Source organism: Bombina bombina, chromosome 3, assembly GCF_027579735.1.
Source record: "Bombina bombina isolate aBomBom1 chromosome 3, aBomBom1.pri, whole genome shotgun sequence".
Lineage (NCBI taxonomy): Eukaryota > Metazoa > Chordata > Amphibia > Anura > Bombinatoridae > Bombina > Bombina bombina.
Window position 1 is genome coordinate 862,446,427 of NC_069501.1, and position 20,968 is coordinate 862,467,394.

General features: G+C 36.4%; 1 protein-coding gene across 1 annotated transcript in view; it reads left to right on the plus strand.

Annotated features, from left to right (window-relative positions):
• UGGT2 (UDP-glucose glycoprotein glucosyltransferase 2) overlaps window positions 1–20,968 on the plus strand; it is a 991,813-nt gene that overhangs the window by 396,781 nt on the left and 574,064 nt on the right. Inside the window, exon 13 of the mRNA XM_053707835.1 lies at window positions 827–946. Within this exon, the coding sequence (XP_053563810.1) occupies window positions 827–946 (120 nt within the window). The remainder of the gene's footprint in view (window positions 1–826; window positions 947–20,968) is intronic.

Sequence of the window (20,968 nt, forward strand, 5' to 3'; positions counted from 1 at the left end):
GGCAACTTCTATTTCTTTTTGGCTAAGAAGCATAATCCGTTTAGCTTATGAGACTGCTAGCCAGCAGGCTCCTGAAAGAATTACAGCTCATTCCACTAGAGCGGTAGCTTCCACATGGGCTTTTAAAAATGAGGCCTCTGTTGAGCAGATTTGTAAGGCGGCGACTTGGTCTTCGCTTCATACTTTTTCTAAATTTTACAAATTTGATACTTTTGCTTCTTCGGAGGCTATTTTTGGGAGAAAGGTCTTGCAGGCAGTGGTGCCTTCCGTTTAAGTTCCTGCCTTGTCCCTCCCTTCATCCGTGTCTTAAAGCTTTGGTATTGGTATCCCACAAGTAATGGATGAACCCGTGGACTGGATACACCTTACAAAAGAAAAAATGTATGCTTACCTGATAAATTTCTTTCTCTTGTGGTGTATCCAGTCCACGGCCCGCCCTGTCACTTTAAGGCAGGTGTTTTTTTTTTATTTTAAAACTACAGTCACCACTGCACCCTATAGTTTCTCCTTTTTCTTCTTGTCTTCGGTCGAATGACTGGAGGTGGGGGTTAGGGGAGGAGCTATATAGACAGCTCTGCTGTGGGTGTCCTCTTGCAACTTCCTGTTGGGAAGGAGAATATCCCACAAGTAATGCATGATCCATCCCGTGGACTGGATACACCACAAGAGAAAGAAATTTATCAGGTAAGAATAAATTTTGTTTTTTATGTAATTTGCTGCTGATAATCTGTCTTTATTCGTCTTATGTGTAGCCAATGCCATCATAGAGTATAATTGTCTTTGAGGTATTAATTTACTAAATAATGTTTCATTGGTTGTATTTTAGTGGATTAATGACATTGAGACAGATCATATGTACTCAGCGTGGCCATCAAATCTCCAAGAACTGCTACGGCCAGCTTTTCCTGGAGTCATTCGTCAGATTAGACGTAATTTATTTAACCTGGTGAGTGCAACTTGGTTCTTATATATTGTGGTGTACTGTTTAATACACTGTCAAATATGATTGATTGCAAGTGTTTAACTTTTTAAATGCAGTGGTGAGCTTGGGTTTTAGTTCATTCATAACTCTGAATCATCTAAATTGGTTGGATCACTTAGAGTTGAAGAAAAAAAATTCCCTTGCTTGACGTAAGAACCCCATGTTTAAATCCAATGTATCTGTGGCTAAATTGGATCATCAGATTCATTGATTTGTTTAATGTGTAAATATATATTTGCAATATTTTATTGTGTTTGTTACAGGTTCACTTAATAACAAATATATATTGGAAGGTTTTTATTTTTCTTACATAAACATTTGAAATTTATTGAGGGATTCAATTCCATCCATCTAAGTGCTTTTTAAAAAAATGGAAAAAAAGATTTTTTTTTAATAATATTGCAAAGTATTCCACTGCCCCCAACCAGCTTTTTTACAATGCCACCCAGCTGTGGGGAACATTGCATTGTGTTTAGGGCATAATACTGCACTGCATTGTTTGCCTAACACTTTACTAATACTGGAATAAGTAGCACTGTTTGTCATAAATTATAAAGTGTAGGTTTCAGTACAGTGACCAGACGTCCTGTTTTTTTAGGTTTTTTTTTTAAAGGATTTCTTTATTTTATCTTAAAGAAAACATTAACAGAGTGTTTCATATTCATGAATAACATAAAGCAAAATATTCCAGTTACAAGATTAATGTACACACAACAGTAAGGTTTAAAAAACTCTTTCAGTTCCTAAATTTTTGCTAGTCTTTTTGAGAGGCCTTTTCAGGCATTGAACATCAGTGAAATAAATTTCTAACAATGATATCATATTAGGCAATATCTAAAGCGTGAACAATACTTTTGTATGATGAGTGTAAGGACTAGTATGCGATAAGTGGCCTCAACCCATTGTGGGCCTGTCCGTTTACTTGGTGCAGATGTTTACTCATTGGGGGTTAGAGGTGTGTTGTTTCCACATGTCTAACATGAATTCATGCCTATCTATAGACCCTGACTGTAAGTGGTGGTATCTCTCTAACTGAAGGTGGTTTTCTACTTGTGCCCTCCATTCTGTTACCGTGGGTACTGTGTTTGTTTTCCAGTATCTCGGGATCAAAGTTTTCGCGCTATTGATCATAAGGATCAGTAAAAGTTTGGCTAAGCTGTTGTTAAGTTTAGGAAGTGATATAAAGAAGAGAATTAGAGGATCATTGGGTAGTCGTGTGTCTATTATGTATGACATCTGATTAAGCACCTCTGTCCAGAATGTGTCTAATTTGGTCCACCATATGTGAGTTGGGTTGCCTTCCTCTCCACATCCTCTCCAGAATTAGTTATTTGCTGTTTTGTATATTTTATGTAATCTTTTAGGGGTGAGATACCACCTTGTGAGGAATTTGTAGTTTGTCTCCAATACCTTAACGGATATTGAAGAATTTTTAGTTGCTATGAAAGCCGTATGCCAATATTTTAAAGCTATGTCAATTCCCAACTCTGTTTCCCAAGCTTGAGAGGATGTTGTGTGTCTCCTTTCAATCAGACGTCCTGTTTTTAATGGGATTGTTCCATTTTCTTAGCACACTGTCACCAGATCTTTTTTTTTTATATATATTGTTTTTATTTGAGGTTTGACATACACACATAGGAAGGCATACATATAACATGAACACCATAAAACACAGCTACAATAAAATACATAACTCATTTAGTAAAATGATTAAAATATACTATCTGTACTTCTCAGAGAAAACCAAGAGCTAATATACCTGTATATATGATCTGCCGTGTGTACTGAGCACCTCCAAGATGGCTCTGGAGGTCACTTTTGGACCCCAACAGCAAGAGTTAATGGAATAGGGGTTGTCTAATTTTAAGAGACCACTTTTGGGTCTCAGCAGCCAAACCTCAGTTTTTAGATTTAAATTAACTCAAAACAATCATAACTGAAAGGGGTGTGGAAATATAACACAAATGATATGCAAAGCAGATAGATAGCATCACAATCTCTATGTACATACTATACCACCAAGTATTATAATACATAGAACTAAGTATTTGGGCAGTGTATAAAGGAGTGAATATTAAGTAACCTGATAGTCTGTGTTACATGGGGAACCTGTTGTACTAGTGAAACTATCAGCTTAACAGCTCGTGGTACACTGGGGCAATAACGCTAAGATATTCAATAGGTAAGGGAAGAAAAAAAACAGAAAAGAACAGCCAACTTAAGGTATAATCACCAACATGCAAGAATACGCCTGCATCAAGATGTCCTTACCATGTTATGCATAATATGAGTAGGAAGGGTGTCGTAGGACCTCTAAGCAAACAGTTCTCTTAGGGGTCAATATTTAATAACATATTTAATACTTGGGAAGATAAATCTCACTGTTCAAAGGCTGCTAATATGTCCATGCATGTAACTCACCAGTGTAGACTCTAGCAATCTCGATACAGCTCTCGCACTGTCTGAAGTATAAGAAAAGCAAAGTGTGGAAAACAGCACCAACAGATATGTGGCTTGTGGGGCACGGAACCCAGGATCTGCCTTATCCTGCAAATACTCCAAGTAGAAATAATGATTTGTTCCAGCCACCAATAGTTAAAAGACCTTTATTTCTTCATTAGTGGGGTCTTTAGACAAACATACTATGACCCCACTTCATTAGTGGGGTCTTTAGACAAACCCACTAAAGACCCCACTAATGAAGAAATAAAGGTCTTTTAACTATTGGTGGCTGGAACAAATCATTATTTCTACTTGAAGTATAAGAAAGTCAGTACAACAAATAAAAAATTATATATGTATAGTTGCTTACGGCACGTTAGGGAGATTCCAGGGCCAATGTGCATGAGATGTGACCCCTCATTAACCAATTCCGGTCCGGAACACACAAAGGGCGAAGTGAAGTGAGTTCATAGCCCGATGAAATTGAGATTCAGTGTTACAGGAAGGAAAGTTTGCAGCGCAGCATGAAGCCGGGCAGTCAGCTTGCGGTAGCCAGGCGATCTCTGTGTCCGAGGCTTGGTGAGGGTAGTGATCTATAGGGCTCGACTGTGACTTCTCTAGCTTGGCTATCCTCTCAGCCTGGAGGAATTTAACTGGTGCTCTTGTAAAGACTCGTGACATACCTTCTAATCCGAAATCCCCAACGGCAATGGCTGGTGGCTCAAAATCGAATATCATGCTGCATTTAGCGTAGGTATAACATGCTGGTAGACCGCACTCTCTCTCCCCCTGTGTTGATAGTATAACTTCCCGGACTTTATGCTGTCGCATCGTAACGTTTGAGTCAGGGGTAGTAATAGATAACAAGCTAAAGATGGGTGCATAATGCAGGGCAGCGGCTTCAAAGGCTAATAAGATACTAGCATGTATTAAAAGAGGCATTGATTTAAGGGAGGAAAGCATAATTCTGTCACTATATAAACCCCTGGTAAGACCTCACCATGAGTATGGAGTGCAGTTCTGGGGACCGATCGCAAAAAAAAAAGATATTGCAGAACTAGAAAAAGTTCAGAGAAGGACCACAAAGCTAATAAGAAGATTGGATAATTTAAGCTATGAGGAGAGGCTAGCCAAACTGGGTGTGTTTTCTTTAGAAAAGAGGCGCTTGAGAGGTGACATGATTACTTTATATAAATATATTCAAGGTCCATATACAGAGATGGCAGAAGTTCTGTTTATTCCAAGAAAATTGTTTGTGACAAGAGGTCACAATTTAAGGTTAGAAGAAAAGAGATTTATTCTCCTGCAACGGAAAACGTTTTTTTCACTGTAAGAGCAATACAATTGTGGAACTCATTACCAAAGGAGGTACCCTAGATACATTTAAAAATTGTTTGGATACATTTCTATCTATAAACAAAATTCATAGATATGATTGCTAGTATTAAATGGGTCACCTTTTAGTGGGATTATTTAAGCTTAACTGGAGCTTTTTGTATTTTAGATTTGTATAGGTTGAACTCGATGGACTTCTGTCTTTTTTTCAACCTCATCTACTACATTACTATGTTAGTTTGTACATGAGTTATACAACTACTTATAATTTCAGTGTCAGTGTGTACATTATTTATACAGTAACTATGCATTATATACTTGAACCCAGGACATACTTGAAAATGAGAGAAATCTCAATGTATCCTTCCTGGTAAAATATTTTATAAATAAATAAATTATTACTATATAAATAATGTGTGGGCGGAGTTATGGAAATTGCCGATCGCAACTTCTGAAAATCATATACGGGCATACTTAATAGAAATACACACATACATCAATGCCAATCAAATACTGCATGTTTGAGGAAAGCGACGCCTCTCACTCACGAATAACTACGCCCCTTGCTCGCGCAGTTTAGGCAATTTAAATATAAAGTGTTTATTATTTGATGCAGTTAGGAAAAAAGTCTGTGAGGATAGCTGCTGTAGAGAGAGATCAAAGTTTTTAATGGCGGAACATCGTCTGTTGACTACTTTTTAAAAGCTATAGAAAAGCTTGCTGATTTTTTTATAAAAAAGTTTTTTTAAAGCTTTAGTTGTCATCCACAAAAAACCAAAACATTTGGAAATTGTATCTCAACAGCTTTTTTAAAAGCTACACAAAAGCAAGCTAATTAATATTATAAAGTTTTTTTAAAGCTATAGTACTTAAAGAAAATAAAGTTTGTCCAAATAGAGTGTAGCTACATAAGTAGCTTAGTTATATAATAGAGATAGTTATAAGTTATATATATATATAAAATATACTATTTATTTTAAAAAACTAGAATATATTTAGGAAAGTAGTCTGTACAATTTGGTTGATATCCCAACTGTAGTTTAATTTATATAATGAAGTCCTTGCAAATAGGTGTTGCTATATATATAATATATTAAGGACAGTAGTCTGTCCAAATAGGGTCTATTATTATTATTATTATTATTATTACTTTAGATTACATAAATATTTATTGAATATATTTAGTACATTGGTTCATCTCCTGTGCACAGCCCTCTTCAGATCACCCCACAGATTTTGAATTGGATTCAGGTCTGGGCTCTGGCTGGGCCATCCCAAAACTTTAATCTTCTTCTGGTGAAGCCATTCCTTTGTTGATTGGATGTATGCTTTGGGTCGTTGTCATGCTGAAAGATGAAGTTCCTCTTCATGTTCAGCTTTCTAGCAGAAGCCTGAAGGTTTTGTGCCAATAGTGTCTGGTATTTGGAACTGTTCATTATTCCCTCTACCTTGACTAAGGCCCTAGTTCCAGCTGAAGAAAAACAGTCCCAAAGTATGATGCTGACACCACCATGCTTCATTGTAGGTATGGTGTTCTTTTGGTGATATGCAGTGTTGTTTTTGCGCCAAACATATCTTTTGGAATTATGGCCAAAAAATTCAACTTTGGTTTCATCAGACCAGAACACCTTTTGCCACATGCTTTTGGGAAACTTCAGATGTGTTTTGCAAAATTTAGCCGGGCTTGGATGTTTTTTTTTGTAAGAAAAGGCTTCCGTCTTGCCACTCTACCCCATAGCCCAGACATATGGAGAATACGGGTGATTGTTGTCACATGTACCACACAGCCAGTACTTGCCAGATATTCCTGCAGCTCCTTTAATGGTGCTGTAGGCCTCTTGGCAGCCTCCCAGACCAGTTTTCTTCTTGTCTTTTCATCAATTTTGGAGGGACATGCAGTTTTTGGTAATGTCACTGTTGCACCATATTTTCTTCACTTGATGATGACTGTCTTCACTGTGTTCCATGGTATAACTAATGCCTTGGAAATTCTTTTGTACCCTTCTCCTGACTGATACCTTTTAACAATGAGATCCCTCTGATGCTTTAGAAGAAGCTCTCTGCGGACCATGGCTTTTGCTGTAGGATGCGACTAACAAAATGTCAGGAAAGACCTACTAGAACAGCTGAACTTTATTTGGGGTTAATCAGAGGCACTTTAAATGATGACAGGTGCAGTGACGTGCAGTGACGTCAAAGGCTGGTGAGGCACTGGCTGTGATACGCCAGAGAAACACATATATGAACCTGACAGAGGCAGCTTAAATTTACGATTAAATAAGCAGGTTACAGGTCCAATTTACTGCTATTATTAAATTTGCTTCATTCTCTTGGTATCCTTTGCAGAAGGATATGCAGCAATGAACTACTGGGTGCTAACTGAACACATTAAATGAGCCAATGACAAGAGGCACATATGTGCAGCCACCAATCACCAGGTGCTCCCAGTAGTGCATTGCTGCTCCTTAGCCTATCTAGGTATGCTTTTCAAATAATACCAAAAGAAGTAAAATGTAAAGTTGTTCAATATTTTTATTTTTTTTATCTGAAACATGTAAGAAAAAAATTGTGTTTAATGCTCCTTTAACATTGTGAAACAAATTAACATTCATCTACTAAAATACATCTTAAAGGGACAGGAAACCCCAAAATGTTCTTTCCTGGTTTGGATAGAACATACAAACACATCTAGTTAGCCAATAACAAGGGACAAATGTGTGCAGGCACCAATCAGCAGCTAGCTCCCACTAGTGTATGATGTGTGTATTAGTTTTCAACAAGGGATACTAAGAAAAAAAAGGTACATTTGAAAATAAAAGTGAATTTAAAAGTGTCTTAAAATGACATGCTCTATCTCAAACATTCAAGTTTAATTTTGACTTTACTATCCCTTTAAGTAACACAATCCATGATTTGTATTCTCTATTAGTTTTTATCCTTCCTTACAAAGCAACTGCAATTGTATTTCTTAAAGGGACATGAAACCCTACATTTTTATTTAATGATTTAGGTAGAACAGACAATTATTTGAAACTACTTTCCAGTTTACTTTTTATCTAATCTCCTTCATTCTCTTTGTATCATTTGAAATAGCAGCAATGCATTACAGGTTTCTAACTGAACACATGGGTGAGCCAATGGCAATCGGTTTATAGATGCAGCCACCAATCAGCAGCTAGAACCTAGGTTCTTTGCTGCTCCTGAGCTTTCCTAGATAAACCTTTCAGCAAAGGATAACAAGAGAAGGAAGCAAATTAAATAATAGAAGTAAATTGTAAATTTTCTAATTAATTTTATACCTGATCTGAATCATAAAAGAAAAATACACACATACACTGACACCTCCAGGACTGAGGCTACACACATACACTGACACCTCTAGGGCAGAGGCTACACACATACACTGACACCTCTAGGGCAGAGGCTACACACATACACTGACACCTCTAGGGCTGAGGATACTACATACACTGACACCTCTAGGACTGAGGATACAACACATACACTGACACTTCTAGAACTGAGGATACACACATACACTGACACCTCTAGGGCTGAGGATACTACATACACTGACACCTCTAGGACTGAGGATACACACCTACACTGACACCTCTAGGAGTGAGGATACACACATACACTGACACTTCTAGAACTGAGGATACACACATACGCTGACACTTCTAGAACTGAGGATACACACATACACTGACACCTCTAGGAGTGAGGATACTACATACACTGACACCTCTAGGACTGAGGATACACACCTACACTGACACCTCTAGGAGTGAGGATACACACATACACTGACACCTCTAGAGCTGAGGATGCACACCTACACTGACACCTCTAGGACTGAGGATACACACATACACTGACACCTCTAGGACTGTGGATACACACATACACTGACACACTGACACCTCTAGGACTGAGGATACAACACATACACTGACACCTCTAGGACTGAGAATACGCACATACACTGATCTCTAGGACTGAGGATACACACATACACTGACACCCCTAGGACTGAGGATACACACATACACTGACACCTCTAGGACTGAGGATACACACATACACTGACACCTCTAGGACTGAGGATACACACATACACTGACACCTCTAGGACTGAGGATACACACATACACTGACACCTCTAGGACTGAGGATACACACATACACTGACACCTCTAGGACTGAGGATACACACATACACTGACACCTCTAGGACTGAGGATACACACATACACTGACACCTCTAGGACTGAGGATACACACATACACTGACACCTCTAGGACTGAGGATACACACATACACTGACACCTCTAAGACTGAGGATACACACATACACTGACACCTCTAGGACTGAGGATACACACATACACTGACACCTCTAGGACTGAGGATACACACATACACTGATCCTCTAGGACTGAGGATACACACATACACTGGTAGGACTGAGGATACACACATACACTGACATCAGTAGGACTGAGGATACACACATACACTGACATCAGTAGGACTGAGGATACACACATACACTGACATCAGTAGGACTGAGGATACACACATACACTGACATCAGTAGGACTGAGGATACACACATACACTGACACCTCTAGGACTGAGGATACACACATACACTGATACCTCTAGGACTGAGGATACACACATACACTGGTAGGACTGAGGATACACACATACACTGACATCAGTAGGACTGAGGATACACACATACACTGACATCAGTAGGACTGAGGATACACACATACACTGACATCAGTAGGACTGAGGATACACACATTCACTGACATCAGTAGGACTGAGGATACACACATACACTGACATCAGTAGGACGGAGGATACACACATACACTGGTAGGACTGAGGATACACACATACACTGACATCAGTAGGACGGAGAATACACACATACACTGGTAGGACTGAGGATACACACATACACTGACATCAGTAGGACTGAGGATACACACATACACTGACATCAGTAGGACTGAGGATACACACATACACTGACATCAGTAGGACTGAGGATACACACATACACTGACATCAGTAGGACTGAGGATACACACATACACTGACATCAGTAGGACTGAGGATACACACATACACTGAGATTTATTTATATATATTTATATATATATATATATATATATATATATATATATATATATATATATATATATATATATATATAAACAGACATACATATACACACACACTCCAAATAGATGTATCACCTATAACAATTTTACATCCATTAAAGACTAAATATAGAAGTGTGTGTGTGTATGTATATATATATATATATATATATATATATATATATATATATATATATATATATATATATATACACACACACACACAAACACAGTCACTACACACACATTAAAATAGATGTACCACCAATAACAAGTTTACACATCCTTTAAAGACTAAATATATAAGAAAGTATAAATATATACACATACACACAGTCACTACACACACACATATTACAAATATATGTATTACTACACACTAAACTGGCTATTTTAGTAGCTATTCAGAATATGCTATTCTGTACAAAAACGTTCATACTAGTCCATTGTAAATTAGACTGTTAAATATTTAGGTGCAATATTCACACTTGTTAAAAAAACAAAATGAAAGCAGAGCATACTCACTTCAGCAAGAGACAGGATGATGATGCAGTGAAGCTTGAAGCAACAAGCCCCTCCCATGTAAGCTACTGCCCGGTAGCTAGAAGTTGGAGTGTAATTAACCCCATAGTTGCCAGAAAGGCTGCAATACAGTTGCAGTCCTCTCTGGTAGCTAAGGGTTAAAAGTAGCAAGTTTTTTTTAATTGCTTTTTTAATGCAGTATAGAGTGTCCTGAGCCCACAGTAAAGAGAAGCAGCAGGATGTGGGGAGGAAAGTTGTGCTCTGCAGCTCTCTCCCTGCCAGCAACCCTTCATTTTTAACGGAAGCAGCACACTGAGCAGTCACTCACATTTCACTTGAGCTATGATACACAGTTGAGTGACAACACAGTGCACACAGTCTCAGATAATCAGATTCAATACAGACACATATTAGGCTGGGGAAATTGTCAGCTCAGCTCAGCTGTCAGATAGCACGCTGTTGCTGTTGTGGTGGTAGGCACTGCTAGCTGACAATCTCCCTAGTCGGCTGCTCATTGACACATCCTTGCAGGTGCAGCATTCAGGAGACCTTGCAACCTGGTCTCTTACTGTGGGCAGGGGAATCTGACTTCCTGAACCTCCCTTACTATTCTGAAATCCACTGACATATGGAGGCAAACAGTACTGTAGCAGTGCAGCATACCACTGCCTGTCTGACCGCTCAGGAGCCAGGCGTGTTTGTGGTCACATTAGTCAGTATAAAAAGTTGGAGCTGCATGACTCCTGCTGCTGCATGTGTATGTAATGTAAATAAGCCTCTGATTCTGCCGCTAACATTAGTGTCCCCCTGCTTTTAGGATTACACTGACTCACTGCACTATAGTTACTCTCAGACGGTGGCTGCTAAAAAAATAATTAAAATAATTTCTTACCTTAACTGACTGCCGTCTTCACCACCTTTTTTTCACTTCCCGCCACCAGTCCTACTCCTAGACAGGAACACGCCTTCAGAGTCAACTCCAGAGACACTGACAGTCACAGTCACGTGACACTCTGCTCCGGTACCTGACCACTGATTGGCTCGGACCTTTTTAGAGAGCAGCCTCTGTTGGCAGCATGTGGGCGGCAAAGAGCCAATAAGCACCCTCATGCTGCTCATAGAAAAATTTAGAAAGCCATCTATGTTGCGCAATGGAGGGGAGCTGACTGGCTCACAGCCTCTCCTTTATTGCGCAATATGGATGCAAACACATCATCTTGTTGCTCAGTTGCTAGTACATTCATGGCGGAGTCTGCATTCAGGGGGGGGGTACCCAGGGGTACAATTTTTTTTTTATAAACTTTAAAAAAAAATAATATAAACTTTAAAAAAAAATGTTTTTTAATAAAACAAAGTTAAAAAAAGTGTAATACCCACTTAGGACAGGGGAGGCGCTGCCTCCCCTGCCTCCTATGACAGCACGTCACTGGACAGGTGTGTACTGACTCCTATTTAACATGATTTTGAATCTGATTGCTTAATTCTGAACACAGTTACATCCCCAGTTATAAAAGGGTGTTCACACTTATGCAACCATATTATTTTAGTTTTTTTTATTTTTATTTCCCTTTACCTAAAAGATTTCAGTACGTTTTTCAATTGAGTTGTACAGTTTATAGGTCACATTAAAGGTGGAAAAAGTTCTGAAATGATTTATCTTTGTCTCATTTTTTTACATCACAGAAACCTGACATTTTAACAGGGGTGTGTAGACTTTTTATATCCACTGTAGATAAAAGCTGTTTTGCTAAATACAGTGTTGCTACATCTGTAGCATTATTATATAAATGCATATTGTTGCTACACCTGTAGTTTTATTATATATAATATATTTTGGTTATATTTAGGACAGCAGTCCATCCAAATAAAGTTGTCACATACTATGCCCGTCGGTTAAAATAAATAAATAAATATATATACTGTGTATATGTGTATGTGTGTATATATATATATATATATATATATATAAGGTCAGCAGACCATCCAAATAGGGTGTCACTACACCTGTAGCTTAATTTATATATAGATAAAAGCAGTTTATATAAATAAATATTGTTGCTACACTTGTAGCTTTATTATATATAAAATATTTTGGATATATTTAGGACAGCAGTCCATCCAAATAGGGTGTCACTAAATCTGTAACTTATATATATATATATATATATATATATATATATATATATATATATATATATATATATATATATATATATATATATATATGTATATATATATATATATATATATATATATATATATAGAATAAGTCTGATCAAATAGGGTGTTGCTACATCTTTACCTTAATTATTATAGATATAAAATATTTTGGATATATTTAGGACAGTAGTTTATCCAAATAGAGTGTTTTGCTATACCTGTAGCTTAATTATTATTTATATAAAATATGTCTAACCAAATAGGGTGTTGCTTCACCTTTAGCTTATTTAAATATATAAAATATTTGGAGATATTTAGGACAGCAGTCCATACAAATAGGGTGTTACTAAACCTGTAACTTAAATATATATATAGAATAAGTCTGACCAAATATGGTGTTGCTACATCTTTACCTTAATTATTATAGATAATATATATATGGAATAAGTCTGATCAAATAGGGTTTGAGTACATCTGTGGTTTAATTATAATATATTTATATATATATATATATACACACACATATATATTACATATTTTGGATATATTTAGGACAGCAGTCCGTAAAAGTAGGGTGTCACTACACCTTTAACTTAAATATATATTTAAAATAAGTCTGACTCAATAGGGTGTTGCTACACCTGTATCTTAATTATATATATATATATATATATATATATATATATATATATATATATATATATATAATAAGTTTGACCAAATGCGGAGTTGTTACACCTGTATCTTAAATAACTTAAATATATATTTAAAATAAGTGTGACTCAATAGGGTGTTGTTACACCTGTATATTAAATATTCTATATATAAAATATTTTGGATATATTTAGGATAGTAGTTCGTCCAAATATATTGTTTTGCTATACCTGTAGCTTAAATATTTATATATATAAAATAAGTCTAATCAAATAGGGTGCTGCTTCACCTTTAGCTTATTTAAATATATAAAATAGTTTGGATATATTTAGGACAGCAGAAATAGGGTGTCATTACACCTGTAACTTAAATATATATGTAAAATAAATGTGACCAAATAGGGTGTTAATAATTTTATATATATATATATATATATATATATATATATATATATATATATATATATATATATATATACAGGGAGTGCAGAATTATTAGGCAAATGAGTATTTTAACCACATCATCCTCTTTATGCATGTTATCTTACTCCAAGCTGTATAGGCTCGAAAGCCTACTACCAATTAAGCATATTAAGTGATGTGCATCTCTGTAATGAGAAGGGGTGTGGTCTAATGACATCAACACCCTATATCAGGTGTGCATAATTATTAGGCAACTTCCTTTCCTTTGGCAAAATGGGTCAAAAGAAGGACTTGACAGGCTCAGAAAAGTAAAAAATAGTGAGATATCTTGCAGAGGGATGCAGCACTCTTAAAATTGCAAAGCTTCTGAAGCGTGATCAACGAACAATCAAGCGTTTCATTCAAAATAGTCAACAGGGTCGCAAGAAGCGTGTGGAAAAACCAAGGCGCAAAATAACTGCCCATGAACTGAGAAAAGTCAAGCGTGCAGCTGCCAAGATGCCACTTGCCACCAGTTTGGCCATATTTCAGAGCTGAACATCACTGGAGTGCCCAAAAGCACAAGGTGTGCAATACTCAGAGACATGGCCAAGGTAAGAAAGGCTGAAAGACGACCACCACTGAACAAGACACACAAGCTGAAACGTCAAGACTGGGCCAAGAAATATCTCAAGACTGATTTTTCTAAGGTTTTATGGACTGATGAAATGAGTGAGTCTTGATGGGCCAGAGGGATGGGCCCGTGGCTGGATTGGTAAAGGGCAGAGAGCTCCAGTCCGACTCAGACGCCAGCAAGGTGGAGGTGGAGTAATGGTTTGGGCTGGTATCATCAAAGATGAGCTTGTGGGGCCTTTTCGGGTTGAGGATGGAGTCAAGCTCAACTCCCAGTCCTACTGCCAGTTTCTGGAAGACACCTTCTTCAAGCAGTGGTACAGGAAGAAGTCTGCATCCTTCAAGAAAAACATGATTTTCATTCAGGACAATGCTCCATCACACGCGTCCAAGTACTCCACAGCGTGGCTGGCAAGAAAGGGTATAAAAGAAGAAAATCTAATGACATGGCCTCCTTGTTCACCTGATCTGAACCCCATTGAGAACCTGTGGTCCATCATCAAATGTGATATTTACAAGGAGGGAAAACAGTACACCTCTCTGAACAGTGTCTGGGAGGCTGTGGTTGCTGCTGCACGCAATGTTGATGGTGAACAGATCAAAACACTGACAGAATCCATGGATGGCAGGCTTTTGAGTGTGCTTGCAAAGAAAGGTGGCTATATTGGTCACTGATTTGTTTTTGTTTTGTTTTTGAATGTCAGAAATGTATATTTGTGAATGTTGAGATGTTATATTGGTTTCACTGGTAAAAATAAATAATTGAAATGGGTATATATTTGTTTTTTGTTAAGTTGCCTAATAATTATGCACAGTAATAGTCACCTGCACACACAGATATCCCCCTAAAATAGCTATAACTAAAAACAAACTAAAAACTACTTCCAAAACTATTCAGCTTTGATATTAATGAGTTTTTTGGGTTCATTGAGAACATGGTTGTTGCTCAATAATAAAATTAATCCTCAAAAATACAACTTGCCTAATAATTCTGCACTCCCTGTATAATATTTTAGATATATTTAAGACAGTAGTTCGCTTTTATATATATATATATATATATATATATATATATATATATATATATATATATATATATATATATATATATATATATATATATATATAATAAGTCTGACCAAATAGGGTGTTACTACAACTGTAGCTTAATTATATAAATAAAATATTTTGGATATGTTTAAAAAAACATGCCCCCAAGATGAAAGTTTTCTTTAGAAGAACAATCTGATGCAAAAAAGAGGCGAAATGAGAGAGTTAAAAAAATAAAAAAATAATTTGACTGATGAACAAAGGGCCCATTTACTGGAAGCAAATGCAGATCAGAAAAGAAAAGAGAGAGAAAATATGACAGAGACATCAAGAACAAAGAAATGCATTTGCTCATATAATAAAACGTGCACTAAATGTAGTATCTCAAACAAAAAACGCACACCATAAGCAATACAGAAAGGGAACGTAAAAGGAAACAGTGCAATTCGTGTTCAACACCATCGTACATATTTTGCAAAACATACTCAACACATTGCTGCAATTGAGAGATATGATGATTAATTTGATCATCATAACTGTGGATAGCTAAATGTTACATGCACCAACTGTGATGCACTACCTTTTCCAAAAGAGCAGCCATCAGAAAAACTATTCAGTCAATGCTGTAGCAAAGGAAAAGTAATTATTGAACCTATTAAAGTTGCTCCTTTAATACAAAAGCCTAATGACAGGAACTGATAAACATTCACAAAAATATTAGATCTTTAAATAATTCTTTAGCAATTGCTTCAATGGGGCAAATGTTGCTCCTCCTTCCGGTTATGGGCCTTACTGCTTTAAAATTAATGGACAAATTTATCACAGAACTGGATCACTTCATCCTTCCAATGAAGATAACCAAAAGTTTGCACAACTATATATTCTTGATCCAGATGAGGCTGCACAATAGCGCCTTATGATTAATGAAAATGCAGATTGCAACCCTGAACTAATGACTGAGTTTAGTTCTTTTATGGCTTTAAACAATGCTTTTGCTGAATCATGCAAAATGTTGTATGAAGTTGAACAGGAATGCTTAGAAGATGTATCTCGAAATGGCGTTACACCTGCAACTGTGATCATGGCAATAGTACAAGATCAAAAAAACGATTAACGTAGATACAGTGCTCCTCGGTGTAATGAGGTAGCTATTATTTTTCAAAATGCAAATGTTGAACCTCCTCTTGAGCGAGATCTTATTATTCATTGTCGAAGTCCTAACAATGAAAAAAACAACAGAAAGGATCAGCATTTTAGATCCAAATTTGGAGCCAATGTTGTATCCACTTAATTTCTATTTTGGGGATCAAAGTTGGTCACCTAAAATGAAACTTAATTACAACCCTACTACTGTAAGAAATATAAGATCTCAATTCTTAGCAAAGCCAAGAGAAAGGGTCTCACAAATGCAATTTTATGGGTACATGCTTTCCCTTTCGGCTCAAGTTTAACCCATTTCTGCATGCTGGCAAATTGACCCAGCAGTACTTTGTACATTAATATGTAAGGACAGAGGGTAATCGTTTAAACTATGTTAGACAAAATCAGTCAAAATTGAGGGTTGAAAAGTATACTGGTCTCATGGACCATCTTCAAATTGTAGCTGCAGAACAGGGCTTACTTCCAGGCAAAGCAGTTATACTTCCATCTACATTGCAAGGTAGTCCAAGAAACATGGTGCAGAATTACCAAGATGCCATGGCTATTGTTAGAAAGTTGGGAAGCCTGATTTTTTTCATAACCATGACATGTAATCCAAAATGGTCTAAAATTGTTGTTAATCTGAAAGAAGTTCAAGCAGTTGAATTTCGCCCTTATTTAGTGGCCAGAGTTTTTCATTTAAAACTTCAGGAACTTCTTGATGACATCACTAATAAACATGTTTTGGGTAAACCATCTACTAAAGTTCATGTTATTGAATTTCAGAGATGTGGATTTACCTCATGCACACATTTTGCTTATTTTATCTGCAGAAGCTAAGCCTAAAAATGGTGAAGTAATTGATAGCTTTATTTCTGCAGAAATATCTGACATTGAAGTCCATCCCCGGTTATATGCAATTGTAAACAAGCATATTATACATGGGCCCTCTGGGGAGCATAATCAAAGATCTCCATTTATGGTAGATGGTGTTTGCTCTAAGCAATTTCCAAAATCCTTCCAGGAAGAAACTTTGATTAATGTAGATGGGTATCCGCGTTACAAGAGATCCAAAAAAAATGTTTTAATTGAAATAAATGGAAAAACAATTGATAAATCTTGGGTTGTACCATGCAACCCATATTTGACATTAAAATACAACTGCCATATTATCATAGAAAGCTGTGCTTCCATAAAGAGTGTAAAGTACATATTCAAATATATTTATAAAGGGCATGACTGTGCTAATATAGCAATTAAAGAACATGAAACTCTTCTTCATGATGAGATAACTTCCTTTATGGATTGTCGAAATGTCAGTGCTCCAGAAGCAGCATGGCGGGTTTTTGGTTTCCATATGCACCATCAATCGCATACAATCGTGCAATTACAAGTTCACCTTCCTGGAGAACAGTTAGTATATTTTACTGAAAATAATATTGAAACTACTGTAGAAAAACACAATTAGGAGACACCACTTTGACTGCTTGGTTTAGGTTAAAACAAGATTATTTGTCAGCTCATGCATTTCTTTACACTGATATTCCTCAGAATTTAGTTTTTCATCAAAAGACAAAAAAATGGAAAAAAAGAGTACATGATCGAGCAAATAACACCATTGGTTGCATGTACTCTGTAAATTTAACTTCAGATGTTGAGAGATTTTGTTTACGATTACTTTTACTCCATGTTAAGGGAGCAACTTCTTTTGAAGATATCCGAACAGTTGATGGAGTTCAATTTTACACATTTAAAGAAGCAGCTAAAAAACGCTGTCTTTTTGAAGATGATCAATCATGAGAATTAACTTTGCATGAAGCTGCAAGTGAAATGATGCCTCGACTACTTAGAGAACTTTTTGCTCATATTTGTGCTTTAGCATCTCCACCAAATGCTAAAGATCTTTTTTAAAAGTATAAAGAAAACCACTTTGAAGACTTTTCAAGACACCCTGGTCACACACCACAGTGTCAATTGTTTAAATAATGCACTTACAGATATTTAGGATATCTTGATTGTTAATAGCAAAAATTGTCAGGATTTTGGTTTACCAAATCCTCCAATTTCCCAGAAAATCCCAGAGACCCCTATGATGCTGCTTTTGAAAGTTATACTAGAGTCCAAATGAAGGCATCTTTTAATGATCTTCAAAGACAAAGTTTTGAAGAAATCATTGCTGCATCAGAAACTTTACCACAAAGGTGTTATTTCCTTGATGGTCCTGTTGGTAGTGGTAAAACCTACCTATACAAGACTTTGTTGAGGACAACAGGTATTGTGGCAGATTTGCTTGAAGGTGGACGAACATACCACTCGCAGTTTAAGTTGACAGTTCCTTTGTTGGATACTTCAACCTCTTCCATGAGGCAAACCTCTAATGATGCACAAATTATTCGTACAGCAAAGATTATTATTTGGGATGAATCTACCATGTCTTACAGTGATGCACTCAGATGCGTCACCAAACTCCTTTAAGAGCTGATGAATAACAACAAACCTCTTGGAGGAAAAACATTTCTGGTAGGAGGGGATTTCAAACAAACTCTTTCTGTTGTTGCACATGTTAGTAGATCAGCTATAGTTGAAGCCAGCATAAAATTCAATCCACTCTGGCATAAGTGTAAGCTTTTGAAGCTGACAAATAATGTAAGATCTGTTGATCCTGAGTTTAGCTCTTGGCTTCTAAAGCTTGGAGATGGAATTACTAACAAACAAGCATGGCTTTCGTGAAGATAGCTTTGAAATTCCATCTCAAATGATCTGCAAAGACTCTATTGTAAAGGAGATTTATGTCCAAAAAATAGTGATGTTGACAAGATCATTAAAGAAGTTCTTAGTTTGTTAGAAGGTGAAACCTCTACTTATTTAAGCCCTGATTCTCTTGATGATGAATCACAGGAAGACAGGGATAATTACAGAGTTGAGTTTTTAAATGAATTGCCTCCCTCTGGAATGCCAGTTCATAAACTCAATCTCAAAATTGGCAGTATTATTATGCTTTTGCGTAACCGTAATACTAAGAGAGGTACTAACAAGTACCGCTAAAGGGCAAAATGTCTTTATTCCTTGAATAGACTTAGCCCCAAGTAATACAGAAATTCCTTTAAATTCAGTTAAATTGGCATTCACTATGACTATTAACAAGTCTAAAGGTCAAACTTTAGATAGATTTGGCATCTATTTCCCTAACACAGCCACACAATGCAAGCTCTCAAATCCAAACAAACTGGGGAAAAAGGAGGGGTTCACAGGCATATGTAATCACCCAGAAATATACAAAACACGGAAGGGGACTGCACTCTAAGACCGGACCGGGTACACATCCTATGACCCAGCAACATGCTCAGCCCTGGGTGCTCAGTGGCACTCACGTCTATTGACTATGCTTTCTATGCTGTGGTATTACCGTGCATTACATGTGGTTGTGTGCCGCTTGGGCGTGCTGATTGGTTCACTTTGTGGGGAGGTGGGTATTTATATGTGGGTGTTGGTTCTGTTTGGTATGTCCGTTTTGGCTTTTGCTACCATTGAAAAAAGCCCATGTGAGGGCTGAAACTTTTTTTTCTTTTTCTTGTGACAATAAACAGATCAAAAATCATACTGTGCCTGCTTTGTGAAGTATATGGGAACATGGATATCGTCCGTTAGGATTCATCACTCATGTTTGCTATATATATATATATATATATATATATATATATATATATATATATATATATATATATATATATATATATATATATATATATATATATATATATATATATATATATATATATATATATATATATATATATATATCCGTAAAAATAGCTTAAATATTTATATAAAAGCAGACTTACCAAATAGGGTGTTGCTACATCTGTAGCTTAAAAATAAATGCACTTAGCAGTTTTTGGGGGCTAAATTTGGCGGCTGTAGGATGTTAAAAAAAAAAAAAAAATGGCACTGAAAAGTGCCTTTACATTGTGGTCTATAGGAGCTGTGTGTTCCCTTTAAATTATATACACATTTCTGTCAGATTATGCACTGCTTCACCCAGAAAAATTGTTGCAATTACAAATGTTTAGGCATTCTCATGTTTATTTCTTTTGTTTGTATTGGTATGACACAAAAAAGTGGGGGAAAAAAGCTAAATCTGACACATTCCACGCAAAATTCAAAAAATGTACTGTAAAAAATTATTGGCACCCTCAATTTAATAATTGGTAGCAAATAACTGAAATCAAATAATCTAATACGTGATAAAATCACAGTGGAGGGGGCGCAGAATGGTATACAATTCAGATGGTAGTTATTGATAACCCTTAAAGATAATTTAAAACTTAAACAAACTAATGTTATCTTATGAGGTGAAAAATATATCAATATAAGGTTATATAAATCCCTTTTGGAGTATACAGGAAAGAAAATGTCTCTTTTTACAAATAAGTTGATAGCTGAGCGGCGGCTGCCTCCTCTCAAC